This window comes from Crinia signifera, chromosome 9 (genome assembly GCF_055691185.1).
Source record: "Crinia signifera chromosome 9, ASM5569118v1, whole genome shotgun sequence".
NCBI lineage: Eukaryota > Metazoa > Chordata > Amphibia > Anura > Myobatrachidae > Crinia > Crinia signifera.
Genome location: NC_139225.1, coordinates 14,656,458 through 14,680,493, shown reverse-complemented (window position 1 = coordinate 14,680,493; position 24,036 = coordinate 14,656,458). Strand labels below are relative to the sequence as shown.

Here is a 24,036-nt window from a genome sequence, read left to right as displayed (position 1 = left end):
GGAATGTAGCAGTATCAGGCAGGGGCAAGGCAGCCGGAAATGTAGCAGTATCAGGCAGGGGGTGGCAGCTGGGAATGTTGCAGGATCAGGCAGGGATGGGGGAGGCAGCTGGGAATGTTGCAGCATCAGGCAGGGATGGGGGGAGGCAGTCCGGAATGTTGCAGTATCAAGCAGGGACAAGGAGAGGCAGCCTGGAATGTTGCAATATCAGGCGGGGGGAGGCAGCTGGGAATGTAGCAGTATCAGGCAGGGGGAGGCAGCTGGGAATGTTGCAGTATCAGGCAGGGGCGACAGCTGGGAATGTTGCAGTATCAGGCAGGGGCGGGGGGAGGCAGCTGGTAATGTAGCAGTATCAGGCAGGGGCGGGGAGAGGCAGCTGGGAATGTAGCAGTATCAGGCAGGGGCAAGGCAGCCGGGAATGTAGCAGTATCAGGCAGGGGCGGGGGGAGGCAGCCGGGAATGTTGCAGCACCAGGCAGGGATGGGGGGAAGCAGTCCGGAATGTTGCAGTATCAAGCAGGGACAAGGGGAGGCAGCCTGGAATGTTGCAATATCAGGCGGGGGGAGGCAGCTGGGAATGTAGCAGTATCAGGCAGGGGGAGGCAGCTGGGAATGTTGCAGTATCAGGCAGGGGCGACAGCTGGGAATGTTGCAGTATCAGGCAGGGGCGGGGGGAGGCAGCTGGGAATGTAGCAGTATCAGGCAGGGATGGGGGGAGGCAGCCCGGAATGTTGCAGTATCAGGCAGGGGCGGGGGGAAGGCAGCCGGGAATGTTGCAACATCAGGCAGGGTCGGGGGGAGGTAGCCAGGAATGTGGCAGTATCAAGCGTGGGAAGGCATCTGGGAATGTTGCAGGATCAGGCAGGGATGGGGGGAGGCAGCCCGGAATGTTGCAGTATCAGGCAGGCACAGTGGGAGGCAGCCAGGAATATTGCAGTATCAGGCAGGGACAAGGGGAGGCAAGCGGGAATGTTGCAGTAACAGGCAAGGGCGGGGGAAGGGATCTGGGAATGTTGCAGGATAAGGCAGGGGAGGGGCATAAGCCGGGAATGTTGCACTATCTGGCGAAGGGAGGCAGGATGGGAGGAGGCAGCTGGGAATGTTGCAGAATCAGGCAGGGGCAGGCAGCCGGGAATATTGCAGTATCAGGCAGGGGCGGGGGAAGGTAGCCGGGAATGTTGCAGTATCAAGCGTGGGAAGGCATCCAGGAATGTTGCAGGATCAGGCAGGGGAGGGGCATCAGCCGGGAATGTTGCAATATAAGGCGAAGGGAGGCAGCCGGGAATATTGCAGTATCAGGCAGGGGCAGGTGGAGGCAGCCGGCAGTATCATGGCAGTGACGGGGGGGATGCCGCCAGGAATGTTGCAGTATCAGACAGGGGCGGGGCGAAGCAGCCAGGAATGCAGCAGGCGGTGATGGCCATGCACCCTTAGAAATAAATGCAGAGCAAATAGTACTTTAAGCCCCTCGATGGCCACACTGCAGCCCAACCAACAACAGTATGTGCTGGGAAGAGAAGAGCTGATGCTGCAAGGTATCAGGGACCCCTCCATCAGACTCAGACCTGGGCCCGTGGTAATTAGTACCCCCGCTTTCGGCACCACTGTCACTAGAGGCCAGTGTCCGCTCCAGCTGTGGGGGTGCAGCACAGTCTAAAATGCAAATAGGGAAGCCACACCTACTGCCACACCAACCGCTGGGCCCTGTGGTGCAAGTAGAAAAATGGGCATGGTCATATGACATTAGGGGGAGTAGCTACATGACAAAAGGGGCATAACCAAATTTACAGCACTCTGGACTAGGCAGTGAAGTATATTATGTACTTTGCGATTTACCATCCCTGAGGATTTACATCCATTGGTATGGTCATTGACATCTGAATTAAGAAAAAACACAGAAGGATTTACAATTTTGTATATAGATAGATTTGACAGAATCATTTCTACATGGCTGTAAGGAGATGCTGCAACAGGAACCTAGACATTGAGCATAAAATACATGGCCATGGCCAAAGTACAAGACCAACTAGCCGCTTCATCCTCCCTCTATAAACAAGTAGCTGAACTGCGCATTAATGTAAATGTCATTATCATCTATTACTACTTCCATACATAGGGCCTACCTCAAGGTTGTTCAAAAGAGCAATGGGCCAGTTCATACATTTATCTCAATAAGCAGACAGTCCCCTTAAATCTGGACGGCTCCGCTTAGATCTTGAAACCTTTTACATTAAATTCTGCTTTCCCAGCGATGAAGAGGATTTCAGATCCACCAGGGTGCCGAGCGCAGCGCCTTCTCTTACCAGCATGGTTATGTAATGAGATAGAGGGGTGGTAAGGGTGCATTTGTAGGGATATACATGGCTATGTGAAGGGATACAGGCGTCCAGTATCACCAGCACAGGGAGGTCTGTCTTTATTTTCCATCCTCGGTTAGCGGCAGGACTTTTCAGTTACCCGCGTGTCAGTGCCGCCTCTTCCTGGCTGGCATAATCTGAAGAGCCGCGGCCCGCACGATAGGAATGCCATGACGTCACAACATCATGGCGCGAACCTGCGCTCTCTGGGTCATTTGTTATGGCGGTATGGAGTACCAGCACAAAATATTTTAGCGGTATGCCGTACGACCCCATACCGCCACACTTGCACCACTGGTTGGGCCCCACCCCTGGATACGCCACTGGTAGAAGTGTATACCCTTGTGGGAATGGTCGCTCAGGTTACTTTCCCAGTCGTGGTCCGCGTGGATGGTAAATCCGGCACATGGTGGGAAACATGAAAAACACATTGACCATTTGTGTGTCCGTCAACCATGATCATGTCGTCTTTCTGAGCCTGTGGACCTGATGCATGTCGTCCTACTGACTGACTGCCTGGATACTGTAGAAATGACAGCAGAGAGTGGCAGGCTGGTGGATTGTCAGCTCCTCGGCACATGGGATGACATCTCTTGGCGTGAGCCTGTGTGATGAGAACAGAAGGCCTGTGGGTTCCAGCCTCTGCTGACTTCTGCGTACGCCCCAAGCTGTTCCCAACATAAGAAGCTGCTTGTCTGAGGGGAACCTGCCAGTTACCGCCGGAGACAACACAGAAGGCTCCAAATAACCTAGAACCGCGATTATCAGCTCTGTACATGGAGGGAATGAGGAGGTTAACCATTTCATTGCTGGGCCCGGGGCAGGAGTTCTCATTGTTGTTGGGGCCCTGTGGCTGTGCGATAACCGGGGTCACTGGGACCTTCACATCTTGTGCTCTCCTGCGGGTGGTAGACCTCACCCCGGGCACCGCGGGACTGGCCGGGAACATCTGATTACTGATCGGCAGCAGTAATATCCCAACCTCATTATGTTACCCAGAGTATGACGTGTTATCTCCATTAGTTACATGCAGCTGTCATGGATACAGACCACACCTGCAGGCTGTAGGGACAGTGCTGGCGGACACCTACCTGCCCTATGTCACAGAGGGTCACAGGTGGTCACATATCAGGGTACACATATATGACGGGATGGGGAGTGCCCACATGGGCTAATAAGCTCTGCACCTCCATAAGGGCCCCACTGACATGTGACCTTCTGTATCTGGTGTGTCCACTTATCACTAACAGGGGAGCAGCGATAACTGCACTCATATTGCACAGTGATAACTGCACGCATATTGCACAGCGATAATTGCACGCATATTGCACAGTGATAACTTAACGCATATTGCACAGTGATAACTGCATTCATATTGCACAGTGATAACTTCACGCATATTGCACAGTGATAACTGCACACATATTGCACAGTGATAATTGCACGCATATTACACAGTGATAATTGCACAGTGATAATTGCACGCATATTACACAGTGATAATTGCACAGAGATAATTGCATATATTGTACAGTGATAACGGCACACATATTGCACAGTGATAACTGCACACATATTTCACAGCGATAATTGCACGCATATTACACAGTGATAATTGCACGCATATTGCACAGTGATGATTGCACATATATTGCACAGTGATAATTGCACTCATATTGCACAGTGATTATTGCACACATATTGTACATTGATTTTTGCACACATATTACACAGTGATTTTTGCATACATCTTGCACAGCAAGCCATCCTACAATCCGCAGGAGATTCTAAGACACACTGGGGCAGATGTATTAAGCCTGGAGAAGAGATAAACTGGAGATAAAGTTGAGATAACTTGGAAGAGTTAACGCACCAGCCAATCAGCTGTGTTTGAAATATGACAGTTGGGATCTGATTGGCTGTTGCGTTATCTCCTTCCACTTTATCTCCAGTTTATCTCTTCACCAGGCTTAATACATCTGCCCCAATGAGGGTTATTCTGTGCATGCGTAGCTTTCGCAATGCGCATGTGCGGCGACCTCACACCACTCACGGACGGGTCTCTCCGTGCGAAAAAACCTGTCTGCAAGAGAACGGTCATTGTGGGCAGCATGTGGGCGTTTTTATGGGAGCGGCCGGAATAATGAGGAAAACTGGGCGTAAACATGGGCGTACACGGGGGTGTGCACACAAAATGCACGGTGCCACAACCGCCTCGATCGGCGAACGCACCGTGCATTTTGGCCCAAAAACAGGCAGACGCCAAAGATAGCTCCAGACCACCCCTAGAGCTACCGCATGAGAGCGGACGCCTGGGTCTGCTAATTAACGCTGATTACTACTCAAACACATACACCTGAATGTAATAATTAATGCTGCAGGCTATTAAGTGAAAACCATTATTTCACTACCTGCAAGCCACACACAGCACTCAAACACATTGGAAGCATATCTTTCTATACTTCAACATGTAAAGGTTGGTTTAGTTTTAGGTAATATTCATTCTAAGACCTGCTTATATATGTCCAGGTAGTTATTTTATAACCATCTACACCCATTCAGAAAGTGTTTTTGTATACTTTAAAAAGCAGGACACTCAATTCACAGGAGTCGACATGTGTCAACTTTTTCACTGTAACACAAACATACCAGTTTTGTTAATTATGAAAAAGACACATAAGTCTAAGAGCAACAATGATGTTTTTGGACTCAATTTCTACTTGCAATGTGGCATATGCTCAGATATACGGAAGGTGTCGGTGGGAAAACGGACGAGATCCGTCCGTGCACTGTGGCGTACGCTCTGATGTACGCCAGGTATCGGTGGCTAAGAGGGAGATCCGTCCGTGCACGGTGGCGTACGCTCAAGTGTACGCCACTCCCCATTGTCGGTGACCATCCGTGTGCGGCTGTTCTGTGGGAGGACTTACGCTCGCCGTGAGCGTACGGGAAACGCACGGTGTGACGGACCGTATGCACGTTTCACCGATCCGATCAGAATAAGGCCCAATGTCCTTGTTGATAGTGAGCCCTCTGGCAACCACAGGACCCATCAGACCAGTGGCACAGGCGGCAGTAACACCAGCTACATTACAGGTCTCATTGAACTGTTAGGACACTGCAATAACATCCACAGCTGCCTCGCATGTCAGGTAATTGAACTTGGGAAGGGCTGGGGAGTCGGAATTGGGAAGGGCTGGGGAGTGCAAACATGGGCTCTGTGCCTCCATAAGGGCCCCACCGACATGTGACCTTCTGAATCTGGTGTGTCTGCTTATCACTAACAGGGGAGCAGCGATAATTGCACGCACATTGCACAGTGATAATTGCACGCATATTGCACAGTGAAAACTGCACGCATATTGCGCAGTGATAATTGCATGCATATTGCACAGTGATAATTGCACACATATTACACAGTTATAATTGCACGCATATTACACAGTGATAATTCCACGCATATTACACAGTGATAATTGCACATAAATTGCGCGGTGATAATTGCACATAAATTGCACAGTGATAATTGCACACATATTGCAGTGATTTTTGCACACATATTGCACAGCAAGCCATCCTACAATCCGCAGGAGATGCTAGGACACAATGTCCTTGTTGATAGTGAGCCCTCAGGCGACCACAGGACCCATCAGACCAGTGGCGCAGGAGGCAGTAACACCAGCTACATTACAGGTCTCATTGAACTGTTAGGACACTGCAATAACATCCACAGCTGCCTCGCATGTCAGGTAATTGGATCATGCACAGGAGACAGCCACCTGCTCCTCGGAGATTGGATGAGTGCTGCCAGCAGACCCACCACCCCAGGGGATATGACATTCTCCCTACACATATATTCCTCTATTCACTGCCTTTATTCAATCTGTCTGAGAGATGAACCCTGAGGGAGAGACAGGGCGACTGGGACAAGTGACCGGGCGCACGTGTGCAAAGCACAAATCAGCCTAACCAGAAACCAAACTATAACTATACAATATGCTAATAGGTAATTTACTGCAGTGTGTGTGTGTGTGTGTGTGTGTGGGGGGGGGGGGGGGTGTGACAGGGTGCGTAGCAGAGGGTTACAGGGTTGTGCTATTAGGAATAAGGGGGGATCGGGATCAGAGGGGGATCAGGTATGGGGATGCTGTACAGATGGACAGGTGTATGGGGGTGCTGTATGGATGACAGGTGTATAGGGGTACAGTACGAATAGACAGGTGTATGGGGGTGCTGTATGGCTGGACAGGTGTATGAGGATACTGTATGGATAGACAGGTGTATGCGGATGCTGTATAGATGGACAGGTGTATGGGGCTGCTGTATGGATGACAGGTGTATGGGGGTACAGTAAGGATAGACAGGTGTATGGGGGTGCTGTACGGATGACAGGTATATGGGGGTACAGTATGGATAGACAGGTGTATGGGGGTGCTGTATTGATGGACAGGTGTATGGGGATGCGGTATGGATGGACAGCTGTATGGAGATACTGTATGGATAGACAGGTGTATGGGGATGCTGTATGGATGGCAGGTGTATGAGGGTACAGTACGGATAGACAGGTGTATGGGGGTGCTGTACGGATGACAGGTGTATGGGGGTGCTGTATTGATGGATAGGTGTATGGGGATGCTGTATGGATGGACAGGTGTATGGGGGTGCTGGATGGCTGGACAGGTGTATGGGGATGCTGTTTGGATGGACAGGTGTATGGGGGTGCTGTATGGATGGGACAGGTGTATCGGGTGCTGTATGGATGACAGGTATATGGGGGTACAGTATGGATAGACAGGTGTATCAGGTTGCTGTATGGATGAGACAGGTGTATCGGGGTGCTGTATGGATGGAACAGGTGTATGGGGGTGCTGTATGGATAGGACAGGTGTATGGGAGTGCTGTATGGATAGGACAGGTGTATGGGGTGCTGTATGGATGGGACAGGTGTATGGGGGTGCTGTATGGATGGGACAGGGGTATGGGGATGCTGTATGGATGGGACAGGTGTATCGGGGTGTTGTATGGATGGGACAGGTGTTCAGGGGGTGCACATTGTCCGATGTGTACCCAGCATAACAGATTAGACTTTCATTTTTTTTAGGGTACAGGCTGATTACCCATTTCGCCCCATTACGTCAGCACCAGTGTTCTGTGCGGTTTGTGCCAGGCCCACAACGTGAGGGTAAAATGGAATATTTCTGAGACACTTTTTGGGGCTACAGTCCCCCAGCATTTATACGCATACATGATGCCCCTTTCCCGGGCGCTTACAGCCGGCCTGGCCAATAAGGAGTTAAAAGGACATTTGTGAGCGAGGAAAAATAAAATGATGCGTCGCGTCCCACAGAGACAGATAATGGCGTGCACTGCCTCACCTTATTAATTCCTGCCAGCCAAATATAACCACCACGAGAAGAAAGAACGGGGCGGACTCATCTGCAGAACACCGTCGCAGGTCAGACTCTAATTCCCAGGGAAAGTAAATGAGGGGACTAAGTAAAAACTGGACCCGGACAAGACCCCGGGGGGGGGGGGGGGGGTGTCTTGTCAGGGGGGATGCCTGTGATAGCTTTCCCCAGGGACATGGGGAAGGGGAGATTACAGCCTCCCTGTGTGGTCCGGAACATTCCGGTTTTTGCTACATGCCCGGACCATATAGGGAGGCTTTATTCTCCCCTCCTCCTCTCCCCGGTGACAGCTGTCACAGGCACCCCCCTCCCAGACAGGACACCCCCAGACAGGACTTCCCCGAACAGGACACCCCACCGGACTGATCACTACAAGCTCCGGAATGCAGAGATTGATGCCCGGTCCGGCATTCCTGGGTCTTGTCCAGGTCCGGTTTTTACCCATACCCATAAATGAGATTGTTTTCTCGTTTATTAGTAAAGCGAGTCTTGTGCAAGAATGGGACTCACCTTCTCGGTCCTGGCAGCTCAGCCTGTAACCTGCTTTGCCCAAAGTGCCAGGATTCATGCCAGCCGACCATAAGCCCAACCATAGGCAGGGAAATACCGCTGCCACAAAGCGTGAGATTATCACATGCAACGCGACGGTTGCAGAACGATAACAGGGGAATAAGCCTCACGCTTAGACAGAGCGAGGGTCACATAGGCTGGAGGGTATTTAAGAGCCTGTGAATTTGTTGTCCACAAGCAAGTACAGCAGAAACAGTTTGTGTGAAGCCCTATGGAAATATAGTTGAGTGGCAGTTAGTTCTGCCAACCAGGTAGCAAGGGGGCGTTAGCCAGAGAGGGTATATCAGTGATCAGGGACAGGAAGTGAGCCTCTTTGAGTCTGGATCCCCACCCTCCCTACCCTTTTCCTCTGTGCTACCTGGCATCAAGCCATTTCACCAAATTGGTTCTCTAATTCCATAGCGTTTAGTTAACAATCGTCGAGAAGGCGCTCTCGACCAGCAAGCAGGTGGGGTGTCAGGTGGTCTCTGTGCGGTATTGCCCCCCCTTTGCCAAGAAGGCGGGCGAGTCCCCAGCTCCGGCTGGGGGCGTTGGATCCTTCATGGAAGGTCCACGTCATGCAATAGAAGGGAACGGTATGTCTGTCACAGCGCAGGCTGTACCCACAAGAAGGGGTGTGGCCATTTGGTGCGCTAAGGTTGCTACCAGGGCAACACCCGGGACAGGTGCTGGTCTCAAGCGCTTTCTTAGCCATCGCTTATACAGATAGGGGTCATACCACTTAAATAAACAACTATGACCTTTTTAACTTTACGCAGTTGGTGTCCGTGTCGTTGGTGTCCGTGTCGTTATTTTTAGATAAGGTGTTTGTGTCATTTATTTCTAGGCATAGGATTTAAGTAACGGTACAGTTTAACAACAACATAATTCAGTAGGCGCCTTAGATCCATTCCCTATCTTTTAGCCTGGGGAGTGTAGGGCCAGAGAACATGCCCTTGATCTAAACTTATTTTGCTAGGATCTTGTTCCAATCACTTGTAAGGACGGAAGTGTGGTATCATTTCTAATAATCATTCCTTTATAGGCGCCACAAGGCTTCCATAGCGCCAAACAAGGACACAATTCAGAGTATGCCAGCAAGGTCACATTCTGACACAAGTACATAATACAATGCTCAATTAGGGTATTCTAAAGATCAGCCTTTATATATGGGGCGCTGCCGAGTTCTGTAATGGCTCCCCACTAATGAGGTAAGTACTGTATGTAGTGGGATTGCAGATGTGAAAATTGGGAGAAGATGCTAACTGGGGTCACATTCACCCATAGAGGTGGAACCACTCCAGAACCTTTTGACTGTTGACCAAATGCTTGTGTCGACCTATTCCAGGTGTTGATCTTCAGTGGTTGACCCAGTGCATGTCGAATTTGGGTTGGTCTACCCAATGACCCATCCCCAAACCTGGTACATACAGTATATTCTGCAAGGGTGTTTTCAGGGGTGGGAAAACATGGGGGTGACTTACCGGGACAGAAGTCCCAAGGGGTATGAACACTTTCCCACCATTTAGCTTCCTCACATGGGCATCATTTGGAAGGATACAGTAGGACTGTTGGTAACTATGGGAATGAGAATATATTCCTATTAGGGACTATAACCCACATGCATGACACCCGTCTAGTGTGCACGAACCCAGTCCCCGACTCCCAGCGCCATGTGACGTCACACGGAGAGCACACCGCCACAGCGAGCCGATTCTTGGCCGGGCACAGTGACGTCACGTAGCCGCGCTCACGCGTGTGTACTGCTTGCGCGCTCCCGGCGGCCGTGGCCGGAGCTCGTGCACCACAATAACATCAGGATTCAGGAGGATTCAGCGGCGGCAGCGGTGCGAGGAGGAGAGGAGCATCCCTGTGCCTGCCGGCGCCTCATTGTACCTCCCTGTGCCTCACTGCAAGGCAGGACAGGAGCTCAGCACCTCCCTGTGCCTCACTGCAAGCACGACAGCGAGACCAGCACCTCTCTTCAGGCAGGAGCACTTCATTGTATCTCATTGCAAGCAGGACAGGAACCCTGCACGTCACTGTAAGCAGGACAGGAGCCCAGCACCTCTCTGCAGGCAGGACAGGAGCCCAGCACCTCTCTGCAGGCAGGACAGGAGCCCAACACCTCACTGCAAGCAGGAAAGGAGCCCATAGCCTCACTGCAGGCAGGACAGGAGCCCAGCACCTCCCTGTGCCTCACTGCAAGCAGGACAGGAACCCTGCACGTCACTGCAAGCAGGACAGGAGCCCAACACCTCACTGCAAGCAGGAAAGGAGCCAATAGCCTCACTGCAGGCAGGACAGGAGCTCAACACCTCCCTGTGCCTCACTGCAAGCAGGACAGGAACCCTGCACGTCACTGCAAGCAGGACAGGAGCCCAACACCTCACTGCAAGCAGGAAAGGAGCCAATAGCCTCACTGCAGGCAGGACAGGAGCCCAGCACCTCTCTGCAGGCAGGAGAGGAGCCCAGCACCTCTCTGCAGGCAGGACAGGAGCCCAGCACCTCTCTGCAGGCAGGACAGGAGCCCAGCACCTCTCTGCAGGCAGGACAGGAGCCCAGCACCTCTCTGCAGGCAGGACAAGGCACCATTTCCAGTACTATACTTTGCTAATAACAGGATAACTCCAACTCTTCACTGCACATATGGGCACCCCAGACATCCGCTCTGATCTGTACTGAAATCAGGGGGTCACCCCTATTAATGTCGGATGCCAGGATGACACCCCTATAATTGATGGATATCAGGATGACACCCCTATAACTATCAGGATATCAGGACGGTACCCCTATAACTGACGGATATCAGTGCAGCACCCACATAACTGTATATTAGGGTGGCACCCGTATAACTGACTAATATCAGGGCGGTACCCCTATAACTAACGAATATGACATCACCCCTATAACTGCCGGATATCACATCAGTACCCCTTCAACTGATGAGTATGATAACAGTACCTCTATAACCGTCAGCTATAATGACAGCACCCCTATAACTGATGAATATGACGACAGCACCCCTATAACTGACTGATATCAGCAAAGCACTCCTATAAGTGACAGATTTGGGGATAGCACCCCTATAACTGATGAATATGATGACAGCACCCCAATAACTGACGGATATCAGCAAAGCACTCCTATAAGTGACAGATTTGGGGATAGCACCCCTATAACTGATGAATATGATGAAAGCACCCCAATAACTGATGAATATGATGACAGCACCCCAATAACTGACGGATATCAGCAGAGTACTCCTACAAGTGACGGATTTGGGGATAGCACCCCTATAACTGGCAGAAATCAGGACAGCACCTATCTTCCCATTGCAGGATGGACCCTGCACCCCGACTCTGATCTGCTCGTCTAGTTGCAGAATTCTGGGCTCCCCCTGGAGGCGTCACCCTGCACACCCCACAGAGGAGACAGCTACTTCCCCATCCCTGGTCCCCACAGACTTGGAGAAGCGTCTCCCTCATGCACTGGAAGCTGGACCTCACCTAACAAGCAGGGTCTTCCGCTCCTTCCAGGTGAGACGCTGGGTGATGCTTGGCACTGTGCACAGTATGTTACCCATGTGTGCCCGTGTTACCTGTGTACTTACTATTGTCATAAATGTATATAACGCTGTACATATGTATCACCAAGTATAATCTACCTGCTGCATGGGTCTCGGAGCACCCCAGCGAGTTCCCCTCGTACCCCAGTATTACCTTCTGTGCACCACAGTGAGTGCCCCTCGTACCCCAGTATTACCTTCTGTGCACCCCAGCGAGCGTCCCTCATACCCCAGTATTACCTTCTGTGCATCACAGCGAGTGCCCCTCGTACCCCAGTATTACCTTCTGTGCACCCCAGCGAGTGCCCCTCGTTCCCCAGTATTACCTTCTGTGCACCACAGCGAGTGCCCCTCGTACCCCAGTATTACCTTCTGTGCACCCCAGCGAGTGCCCCTCGTACCCCAGTATTACCTTCTGTGCACCACAGCGAGTGCCCCTCGTACCCCAGTATTAGCTTCTGTGCACCCCAGCGACTGCCCCTCATACCCCAGTATTACCTTCTGTGCACCACAGTGAGTGCCCCTCGTACCCCAGTATTACCTTCTGTGCACCACAGCGAGTGCCCCTCGTACCCCAGTATTACCTTCTGTGCACCACAGTGAGTGCCCCTCATACCCCAGTATTACCTTCTGTGCACCACAGTGAGTGCCCCTCATACCCCAGTATTACCTTCTGTGCACCACAGTGAGTGCCCCTCATACCCCAGTATTACCTTCTGTGCACCACAGTGAGTGCCCCTCATACCCCAGTATTACCTTCGGTGCACCACAGCCGGTGCCACTCGTACCCCAGTATTACCGTCTGTGCACCACAGCCGGTGCCCCTCGTACCCCAGTATTACCGTCTGTGCACCACAGCGAGCGCCCCTCGTACCCCAGTATTACCTTCTGTGCACCACAGCGACTGCCCCTCGTACCCCAGTATTACCCTCTGTGCACCCCAGCGAGTGCCCCTCGTACCCCAGTATTACCTTCTGTGCACCCCAGCGAGTGCCCCTCGTACCCCAGTATTACCTTCTGTGCACCACAGCGAGTGCCCCTCGTACCCCAGTATTACCTTCTGTGCACCACAGCGAGTGCCCCTCGTACCCCAGTATTACCTTCGGTGCACCACAGCCGGTGCCCCTCGTACCCCAGTATTACCTTCTGTGCACCCCAGGGAGCTCCCCTCATACCCCAGTATTACCCTCTGTGTACCACACCCAGTGCCCCTCATACCCCAGTACTAAACTCTGTGCACCACAGCCAGTGCCCCTCGTACCCCAGTATTACCTTCTGTGCACCCCAGGGAGCTCCCCTCATACCCCAGTATTACCCTCTGTGCACCACAACCAGTGCCCCTCATACCAGGTATTAAACTCTGTGCACCACAGCCAGTGCCCCTCGTACCCCTGTACTCCCAGGCTGTGTAACCTGTGTGATGGATGTGGCCTCAGGACTACACTGTGCTGCCATCAGGTACTGGACGATCTGTGATATAATATTGTTATTGTGATCCGGGGCTGCGCTGGCAATGTGCGTGTGTGTCTGTGCGCTGCCGTCGTTCTCTGCCCGTGAGTGGGTCATTGAGTAATTGGATTACATTGAAGTGTCCTTCAAGCCTCTTGTCCTGGTCTACACCAAAATGGTCCCATGTGATTGTTCAGTGGTCGCCTGTGCTCGGCTTCCGATCCAGGAGTCAGAAGGCTTCATGCGTGATACTGTCCCTGGTATGTAGTGTCCGGGGGCTGAGCTGCGGGGCAGGGTGGTAGTGACAGTGAGGGCATTAGGGTACGTTCTCTCCGTAATATGCTCAGACCGTATATAAGTCAGAGATAGGGAAGCCGTATATTTGGGAGTATATGAATCCTCCCAGGCACTGGGGTCCCACATACCATTTGTCGCCCCCCCCCCCCCCCCCCAACCCGGGGGGGATGTGCCAGTGGTTACTGAGGTTACGGGATCATCTATGTGACCCAGGGGCAATTAGCACGAGGTTGCGACAGAGGACAGTCTGCCTTGTGCCCATTATGTTCTGAAGGGGAGACGCAGCCGGACCAGAGGTTACCGGAGAGGTCACCGATATATAACGCATCACTGCGATTATTTATACCCCCATGAATTATTCCGGCTGGCAGGAATGAGATAGGATGTGGGGGGCTAGGGTTACACCACCCAGTAACCTGACAGGTGAATGGCATTAGGTTCTCGCCCGGTCTGTCCCCCATTACAATTCCATCTTTTAGGTTTTCTCCTTTCTTCCCTAGAAATACAGTGATGTAAGAGGCAGGAGCACAGGTAGCCTGCGGCGGTGTCACTGAGACGGGGACTCTGCTCTGTGCTGTCACTGCCTGCACAGACAGTGCAATATTACTGTATACCCATTTCTCTGGAATATAGAGTGTAAGCTCTGCTGGTGCAGGGACTGGTGTGACTGACGTACTCTGTACAGCGCTGCGGTATATGTGTGTGTCCATGTGATGGGGAATATAGAGTGTAAGCTCTGCTGGTGCAGGGACCGGTGTGACTGACGTACTCTCTGTACAGCGCTGCGGTATATGTGAGTGACCATGTGATGGGGAATATAGAGTGTAAGCTCTGCTGGTGCAGGGACCGGTGTGACTGACGTACTCTCTGTAAAGCGCTGCGGTATATGTGTGTGACCATGTGATGGGGAATATAGAATGTAAGCTCTGCTGGTGCAGGGACTGGTGTGACTGACATACTCTCTGTAAAGCGCTGCGGTATATGTGTGTGACCATGTGATGGGGAATATAGAATGTAAGCTCTGCTGGTGCAGGGACCGGTGTGACTGACGTACTCTCTGTACAGCGCTGCGGTATATGTGTGTGTCCATGTGATGGGGAATATAGAATGTAAGCTCTGCTGGTGCAGGGACTGGTGTGACTGACGTACTCTGTACAGCGCTGCGGTATATGTGTGTGACCATGTGATGGGGAATATAGAGTGTAAGCTCTGCTGGTGCAGGGACTGGTGTGACTGACATACTCTCTGTAAAGCGCTGCGGTATATGTGTGTGACCATGTGATGGGGAATATAGAGTGTAAGCTCTGCTGGTGCAGGGACCGGTGTGACTGACGTACGCTCTGTACAGCGCTGCGGTATATGTGTGTGTCCATGTGATGGGGAATATAGAGTGTAAGCTCTGCTGGTGCAGGGACCGGTGTGAATGACATACTCTCTGTACAGCGCTGTGGTATATGTGTGTGTCCATGTGATGGGGAATATAGAGTGTAAGCTCTGCTGGTGCAGGGACCATTGTGACTGACGTACTCTCTGTACAGTGCTGCGGTATATGTGTGTGTCCATGTGATGGGGAATATAGAGTGTAAGCTCTGCTGGAGCAGGGACCGGTGTGACTGACGTACTCTCTGTACAGCGCTGCGGTATATGTGTGTGTCCATGTGATGGGGAATATAGAGTGTAAGCTCTGCTGGTGCAGGGACCGGTGTGACTGACGTACTCTGTACAGCGCTGCGGTATATGTGTGTGACCATGTGATGGGGAATATAGAGTGTAAGCTCTGCTGGTTCAGGGACTGGTGTGACTGACGTACTCTCTGTACAGTGCTGCAGTATATGTGTGTGCCCATGTGATGGGAAATATAGAGTGTAAGCTCTGCTGGTGCAGGGACCGGTGTGACTGACGTACTCTGTACAGCGCTGCGGTATATGTGTGTGACCATGTGATGGGGAATATAGAGTGTAAGCTCTGCTGGTTCAGGGACTGGTGTGACTGACGTACTCTGTACAGCGCTGCGGTATATGTGTGTGTCCATGTGATGGGGAATATAGAGTGTAAGCTCTGCTGGTGCAGGGACTGGTGTGACTGACGTACTCTCTGTACAGCGCTGCGGTATATGTGTGTGACCATGTGATGGGGAATATAGAGTGTAAGCTCTGCTGGTGCAGGGACCGGTGTGACTGACGTACTCTGTACAGCGCTGCGGTATATGTGTGTGTCCATGTGATGGGGAATATAGAGTGTAAGCTCTGCTGGTGCAGGGACCGGTGTGACTGACGTACTCTCTGTACAGCGCTGTGGTATATGTGTGTGTCCATGTGATGGAGAATATAGAGTGTAAGCTCTGCTGGTTCAGGGACCGGTGTGACTTGACGTACTCTGTACAGCGCTGCGGTATATGTGTGTGACCATGTGATGGGGAATATAGAGTGTAAGCTCTGCTGGTGCAGGGACCGGTGTGACTGACATACTCTCTGTACAGCGCTGCGGTATATGTGTGTGTCCATGTGATGGGGAATATAGAGTGTAAGCTCTGCTGGTGCAGGGACCGGTGTGACTGACATACTCTCTGTACAGCGCTGCGGTATATGTGTGTGTCCATGTGATGGAGAATATAGAGTGTAAGCTCTGCTGGTGCAGGGACCGGTGTGACTGACATACTCTCTGTACAGCGCTGCGGTATATGTGTGTGCTATATAAATCCCTGGTAATACAGAACACCCCCAGGACGGAGGGCTGCTGCTACTCTCATCCATCCTCCCAGATGCCGGGTATGTACAGTGGTTACTGATGGGAGAGCCATTACCTCGCTGTGCATCTGGTAACGCGAGGCGTAAATAATTCCTCTTTATAACCTATATGTGTGTGTGAGCGGACATGGAACATTTCCCCAGCCAGTAATCTGAGCGCTCACCTCCTCTGTTCAGGCTAACACAAGCTGGCAGTCCCTACTGTTCTGTTACAGTGATGCGGTGTCACAGGGCTCTGCAGAGTGAGTAACCCTTAGTGCGATGGTCATACATTACAGCTAGGCAGAATAATGGCAGAGCAGCCATAGTGCCCACAGGTATCGCCCAACTCTGATCCTGCGTTGTGGAGGCCTCATCTTAGTATGTCCCACCTTGTGCCAGGCCACCATGCCGGGTAAGGGGTGAGGCTAGTACAGAATTACTGGGCCCCTAATCAGATTCTGCCCGAATGCCGTCCCTGGGGGAGGACCAGAATAGGGGGCACACCTCCTGAGGAGTTACAGGACCAATTTTGAGTGACACACGTCTTGCGCTGAATCAGGTATCTGCTTACGGACGGCGACTGCTCTGCATACAGATGGATCCGCCCCTTCTGTGGAATGGACACTAGTGACCGTGCTTTCCCACAGAGCTCTGCTGTAGGAGCTGTGTAGCTGTGCTCGTGCGTAGACGTTGGAGGTGGAATGTTGGTTAGTATATGTAGGGTACATTGTGGCAGCACGGGACATGACAGGTAAGTGCACCTGGGGAGCATCCTGACGCTGCCACCGGGGGGGGGGGGGGGGGAGATATCTATCAAAGCTTGTAACATAGCTGTTAGGAGCAGACTGGCTGGTACTGTATCTCTCTCCATGTTAAGTACATCTCCCCTATGTCTGTAACCTGGAGAGAAATAAAGTGGGGAGAGATCAAGTAGCAGCCAATCAGCTCTTAATGGAGATGTAGTACACCCCCCCCCATGCCTGTGACATGGCAGTTAGGAGCTGATTGGCTGGTACTTTACCTCTCGCCACACTTTGATACATATGCCCTGTAATCAGGTACAGGGAGGTGTAATTCAGCATTATGTTACAGATCATCTCCATGGACATAGGAATAAATAAAGCTACGTTGTCACCGCGCAGCGTCCCTGGTGTATGTGTGTGTGTGTGTGAGATATGTACTGTGCATGTGACATATACAATCATTTCTGTATGGTGCGTCAGTGATGAGCAGCGGTGGCACGTCGGGCGGAGGAGCCTGGCAGCAGTGACAGTGAGCAGGTCTCTGGATGGAAGTAATTACGCTGGAATCTCCTGTACCCTGTGCTGGTGCAGAGCAGGGGCAGCAGTAATTACATTCCATAATAAGAGGCAGAATTAGTGACAGTGATCTATGGCAGCCTGGCCACATTGCAGAGTGATGTAACCCAGGGAGGGGGGGGACATATATTATTATATAGCTCTGGGGGGGGGATGCTGTGTTTGGTGCCCCGGTGCCTTGTATGGGCTCGTTCACCCGTATAACGCTGGTTGTAATTGTAACCAATCTGTGTCGTACTAGGACGCTGCAGGTGGGTGGCACCTCTAATCCCGAACGCGTTTCCTGGTCGACATAGACTTGGTCAACATGAATAAAGTTGACATGAGTTTTTCATGTTTTTGGTGTCTATACAGTATGACACTGTATAAGTGTACCGCGTCCCCTCGCTGCGCTCGTCACTTTTATATTCCCACACTGTGCCCACTTTTATAGTTAAGTATGAAAAACCACATTTCAAGAAAAAAACAACATTTTTTTTTCATGTTGACCATGTCATAAGCTTGTGTCGATCTTTGGTATGTCGACCATTTCAAGGTGTTGACCCAGTGACTGCATTCCACCTGATAGCACCAGGGTATATATATAGTGGCAGGTGTGGGGTAACACAATGCGTGACACCAGTAACCAGACATAAATACTACATGGTAATAGAATTCAGAGAACTTTGTTACATATGTATATATATTCTATTATCATTTAGCCTGCTGCAGGCATTCTGTGACCTCATCACTCTCCCTGAGATCCCTCCCCCACCATGCTGCAGGCAGTCGGTGACCTCATCAGTCTCCCCGAGATCCCTCCCCCACTATTCTGTAGGAGGCTTTGACCCTGGCACACCCGCCGCGATCCCTCTCCCACCGTGTTGCAGGCAGGCTGTGTCCCCAGCACTCTCCCCGAGATACCCCACACCGGGGTGCATGCAGGCTGTGACCTCATCACTCTCCCTGAGATCCCTCCCCCGCCATGCTGCAGGCAGTCTGTGACCTCATCACTCTCCCTGAGATCCCTCCCCCGCCATGCTGCAGGCAGGGTGAGATAATGGTCCAGCGTGGAACACACACTGCATTCTCAGGGAGCAAGTCTCCACAAATACGGGCGCAGGTATGCCAGGTGTGTATGGCTTTTTGGACATAAGCGCAGGTATGCCGGGTGTGGTAAGTGCGCCATGTGGTATGCTTTGGCGCTCCTGCCTGGCACACACGGGAAGGTAACGGGTCTGCACCAGCACAGCTATGGAGACCATTGTGTTGCTCTGCATCCTATTCCCAGGCAAGGAATTGTTACCAGTCCACATGTGCTGCCAGTTCCCAGCACCTGCACTGATTCCCAGCTGGTAATGATACGTGGCGGCCGCTCGGCCCTTCTTTGTAGCTATCTGGGGAATATAACGAGCGACCTCATCTGTGCATCTATTTACATGAACCCCCCCCCCGCGCGCGCTGTGCAGCGGCTCTCAGGCCGAACGTTGTTTCATCACCGTCCCGTCATCTCTCTGTCTTCCTCCAGCAACTTCCACAGCAATCTCTCCAACATTAATGTGACTCCGTACAGCTAATCCAGGGCTCCATGTGCGCGGCTTGTCAGAGAGCATCAGGCCACCATCATAAGGACTGTGCATTCATTGCTGTGCGCAGAACACCTTGGAAGTACAGTAGGAATTAATTTCATCCAGAGGTCAGTCTGACACTATTATCTCCGTGTGCTGCAGGAGGACCCTTCTGCATGTGCCGTACATGTGACCCTGCTACTGTATCTCCGTGTGCTGCAGGAGGACCCTGCTACATGTGCCATACATGTGACCCTGCTATCTCCGTGTGCTGCAGGAGGACCCTGCTACATGTGCCGGACATGTGACCCTGCTATCTCCGCGTGCTGCAGGAGGACCCTGCTACATGTGTGCCGTACATGTGACCCTGCTATCTCCGTGTGCTTCAGGAGGACCCTGCTACAAGTGCCATACATGTGACCTTGCTATCTCCGTGTGCTGCAGGAGGACCCTGCTACATGTGCCGTACATGTGACCTTGCTATCTCCGTGTGCTGCAGGAGGATCCTGCTACATGTGCCGTACATGTGACCTTGCTATCCCCGTGTGCTGCAGGAGGACCCTGCTACCTGTGCCGTACATATGACCCTGCTATCTCGGAGTGCTGCAGGAGGACCTGCTACATGTGACCCTGCTATCTCTGTGTGCTGCAGGAGGACCCTGTTACATGTGCCGTACATGTGATCTTGCTATCTCTGTGTGCTGCAGGAGGACCCTGCTAGATGTGTCGTACATGTGACCCTGCTATCTCTGTGTGCTGCAGGAGGACCCTGCTACATGTGCCATACATGTGACCTTGCTATCTCCGTGCGCTGCAGGAAGACCCTGCTACATGTGCCGTACATGTGACCCTGCTATCTCCGTGTGCTGCAGGAGGACCCTGCTACATGTGCCGTACATGTGACCCTGCTATCTCTGTGTGCTGCAAGAGGACCCTGCTACATGTGCCGTATATGTGACCTTGCTATCTTCGTGTGCTGAAGGAGGACCCTGCTACATGTGTGCCGTACATATGACCCTGCTATCTCGGTGTGCTGCACGAGGACCCTGCTACATGTGCCGTACATGTGACCCTGCTATCTCCGTGTGCTGCAGGAGGACCCTGCTACATGTGCCGTACATGTGACCCTGCTATCTCCGTGTGCTGCAGGAGGACCCTGCTACATGTGTCGTACATGTGACCTTGCTATCTCCGTGTGCTGCAGGAAGACCCTGCTACATGTGCCGTACATGTGACCCTGCTATCTCCGTGTGCTGCAGGAGGACCCTGCTACATGTGTGCCATACATGTGACCCTGCTATCTCCGTGTGCTGCAGGAGGACCCTGTTACGTGTGCCGTACATGTGACCCTGCTATCTTCGTGTGCTGCAGGAGGACCCTGCTACATGTGTGCCGTACATATGACCCTGCTATCTCGGTGTGCCGCACGAGGACCCTGCTACATGTGCCGTACATGTGACCCTGCTATCTCCGTGTGCTGCAGGAGGATCCTGCTATGTGTGCCGTACATGTGACCCTGCTATCACCGTGTGCTGCAGGAGGACCCTGCTACGTGTGCTGTACATGTGACCTTGCTATCTCTGTGTGCTGCAGGAGGACCCTGCTACATGTGACCTTGCTATCTTCGTGTTCTGCAGGAGGACCCTGCTACATGTGTGCCGTACATGTGACCCTGCTATCTCGGAGTGCTGCAGGAGGACCTGCTACATGTGACCCTGCTATCTCTGTGTGCTGCAGGAGGACCCTGCTACATGTGCCGTACATGTGACCCATGCTATCTCCGTGCGCTTCAGGAGGACCCTGCTACATGTGCCATACATGTGACCTTGCTATCTCCGTGTGCTGAAGGAAGACCCTGCTACATGTGCCGTACATGTGACCCTGCTATCTCCATGTGCTGCAGGAGGACCCTGCTACATGTGTGCCGTACATGTGACCCTGCTATCTCGGTGTGCTGCAGGAGGACCCTGCTACATGTGTGCCGTACATGTGACCCTGCTATCTCGGTGTGCTGCAGGAGGACCCTGCCACGTGTGCCGTACATGTGACCCTGCTATTTCGGTGTGCTGCAGGAGGACCCTGCTACGTGTGCCGTACATGTGACCCTGCTATCTCCGTGTGCTGCAGGAGGACCCTGCTACGTGTGCCGTACATGTGACCTTGCTATCTCCGTGTGCTGCAGGAGGACCTGCTACATGTGCCGTACATGTGACCTTGCTGTCTCCGTGTGCTGCAGGAGGACCCTGCTACATGTGCCGTACATGTAACCTTGCTATCTTCGTGTGCTGCAGGAAGACCCTGCTACATGCGCCGTACATGTGACCTTGCTATCTCTGTGTGCTGCAGGAGGACCCTGCTACATGTGCCGTACATGTGACCTTGCTATCTCCGTGTGCTGCAGGAGGACCCTGCTACATGTGCCATACATGTGACCCTGCTATCTTCGTGTGCTGCAGGAGGACCCTGCTACATGTGACCCTGCTATCTCCGTGTGCTGCAGGAGGACCCTGCTACATGTGCCGGACATTTGACCTTGCTATCTCGGTGTGCTGCAGGAGGACCCTGCTACATGTGCCGTATATGTGACCTTGCTGTCTCCGTGTGCTGCAGGAGGACCCTGCTACATGTGCCGTACATGTATGGCCATACGCTATAATAGTGGCAGTCATTTTCAGTTTCTAATAGAATTGGTGGTGGCGGTGCTATTATCCCTGTGTTCTGGTCCCCCTATGCCAGCACTTATTGGGGATTGCGTGTCTCAGTAACATGAAGCATAATCCCTGATAAGCAGCCCTTCAGAGCCACCATAACATAAGGGGTCAGGGATCCCGTATATGTTACAGGCTAAAAATGGCCTTTTTAGGATATCCTGATTCTCCCCATCGAGCTAAAATCACGATAATATCCCATTTCCTTCCGACCCAAAAAATGAATGGGGCTAATAGCATATGGCCCCTAATCTCTCACAAATAGGATAATGAGCATTAGATGTATAGAAAAGATCAGCCACATGAAAGCACAGATGTCAGGGCGGGGTCACCACCCCGACACTCCCAGGAACCAATTGGGGCTCGTTGCAGAGATCTGTCCTATCCAGCGCCAGACAAATGCCCACCAAACCGTTTTGGAAAATCCGTGTATTTGGTATTACTCGGGTGGCACCAGTCAGAATATCTGCCTTATATGTCTGGTATTGGGGTGTGCGGGCGACAGATGTCGCCCACTGCACTGTGGCTGCCGTTGTACATGACGTCCATAACTCGGGTGTAGCCTTGATCTCCTACAGTGCTGTCCTCCTGGTCATAGCCACCAGCTACCAGCTGACATACCCATGTATGGAGATTGGCTAGATGGGGCATAGATCCACATTATCAGACTGTCCCCCCCAAAGCTTCATTCTGTTTTTAAATACGGTCCTCACTTTTTAAACCTATTTAAACAGGAAGAGGAGCAGCAGAACACGAGGTCATGCCCTGAAACTAGAGGGAGGAAGATTCAGGGGAAATCTGGGGGAAATTACCTCACAGAAAAGGTAGTGGATAAGGGGAATAGCCTCCCATCAGAGGTGGTAGAGGCAAATACAGTGGCGCAATTTAAACTTGCTTGGCATAGGAATATTGACAAACCAATAAGGAGCAAATATGGTTTGAGGTAACATGTTTAAAAAAAGGGGCAGACTAGATGGGCCAAGTGGTTATCTGCCGTCAAATTCTGTTTCTTTTTTTTTTTTTTGCCAGACCCCACCCTCTACACCAGGGGTGTCCAAACTTTTTGCGACGAGGGCCAGATTTGGTGAGGTGAAAATGTGTGGGAGCCGACCATTCAGCCTGACATTCTTTGAATCATTAATCACATCAGAATGGTCCCCCACTCTGCCCCTATTCACTGTATGTCCCTCAGCCTGCCCCTTCACTGTATATTCCCCTGCCTGCCCCCATTCGCTGTATGCCCTCCACTCTGCCCCCTTCACATTATATTCCCCTGCCTGACCATCCTTCTCTGTATGTCCCCCAGCCTGCCCCTCCTTCACTGGATGCCCCCATTCACTGTCCTGTAGCTTGCCCCCCTTCTCTGAATGTCCAGGGGTTGGACCCACACTCACCCAAAAGCCGCCAAACACATCTCACTTGGCGCGCACCAGAAAAAGGGGTGTGGTCTATTTGGACCCCTGCGGTGGGTGTAATACACATATGCCTCCAATAGTGCCAGATACACATATGCTCCCATGGTGCCAGAAAGCTGCTATGCCCCCACAGTGCCACCATCTGCATTGCCCCCACAGTGCCACCATCTGCATTGCCCCACACAGTGCCACCATCTGCATTGCCCCACACAGTGCCACCATCTGCATTGCCCCCACAGTGCCACCATCTGCATTGCCCCCACAGTGCCAAAAAGATGCTATGCCCCCACAGTGACACCCTCTGCATGGCCCCCACAGTGCTAATTTACCAGCAGCAGCACTCACCGTTGTTGCTGCCGGGCGGGGAGAGGACAGACTTGCGTCCCCCTGCAGCCTTGTCCACGAGGGGAGGAGAGCACAGCACAGCACACCGCGCGTCTCCTTCCCCCCTCACTTCCCTGTGACTGGGCCATCCGTCAATCAAAGCTCGCGGGCCGGCTCCAGATTGGTTGCCGGCCCGCGAGCTCTGATTGGCGGACGGCGCAGTCACAAGGATGCACAGTGAGGGGTAGGAGAGATGCACGATGCGCGCTCTCCTCCCCTCAGGACAAGGGAAGTTGGGGACGGGGACAGGGGGGATGGACGGCGGGCAGCAGGAGAGCCACACTTCAGCAGGGGGCGAGCCGCATGC

The 24,036-nt window shown here is 52.4% G+C and overlaps 2 protein-coding genes across 4 annotated transcripts in view; one reads left to right on the top strand and one right to left on the bottom strand.

Moving 5' to 3' along the window:
- Positions 1-10,049, bottom strand: part of DBH (dopamine beta-hydroxylase) — a 50,592-nt gene extending 40,543 nt beyond the window's left edge. Inside the window, exon 1 of one of the 2 annotated variants that reach the window (XM_083161111.1) lies at positions 9,965-10,049. In XM_083161111.1, coding sequence (XP_083017237.1) covers positions 9,965-9,988 — 24 coding nt within the window. In that variant the 5' untranslated portion in view covers positions 9,989-10,049. Of the gene's footprint in view, positions 1-9,934 lie in introns of both variants that reach the window. The other variant, XM_083161112.1, reaches the window with a different exon arrangement.
- A 26-nt stretch (positions 10,050-10,075) lies between these two features.
- FAM163B (family with sequence similarity 163 member B) overlaps positions 10,076-24,036 on the top strand; it is a 59,785-nt gene continuing 45,824 nt past the window's right edge. The window contains exon 1 of one of the 2 annotated variants that reach the window (XM_083161113.1): positions 10,076-11,852. The gene's annotated coding sequence lies outside the window, so the exon portion shown is untranslated. Of the gene's footprint in view, positions 11,853-13,466; positions 13,591-24,036 lie in introns of those variants that run through there. The other variant, XM_083161114.1, reaches the window with a different exon arrangement.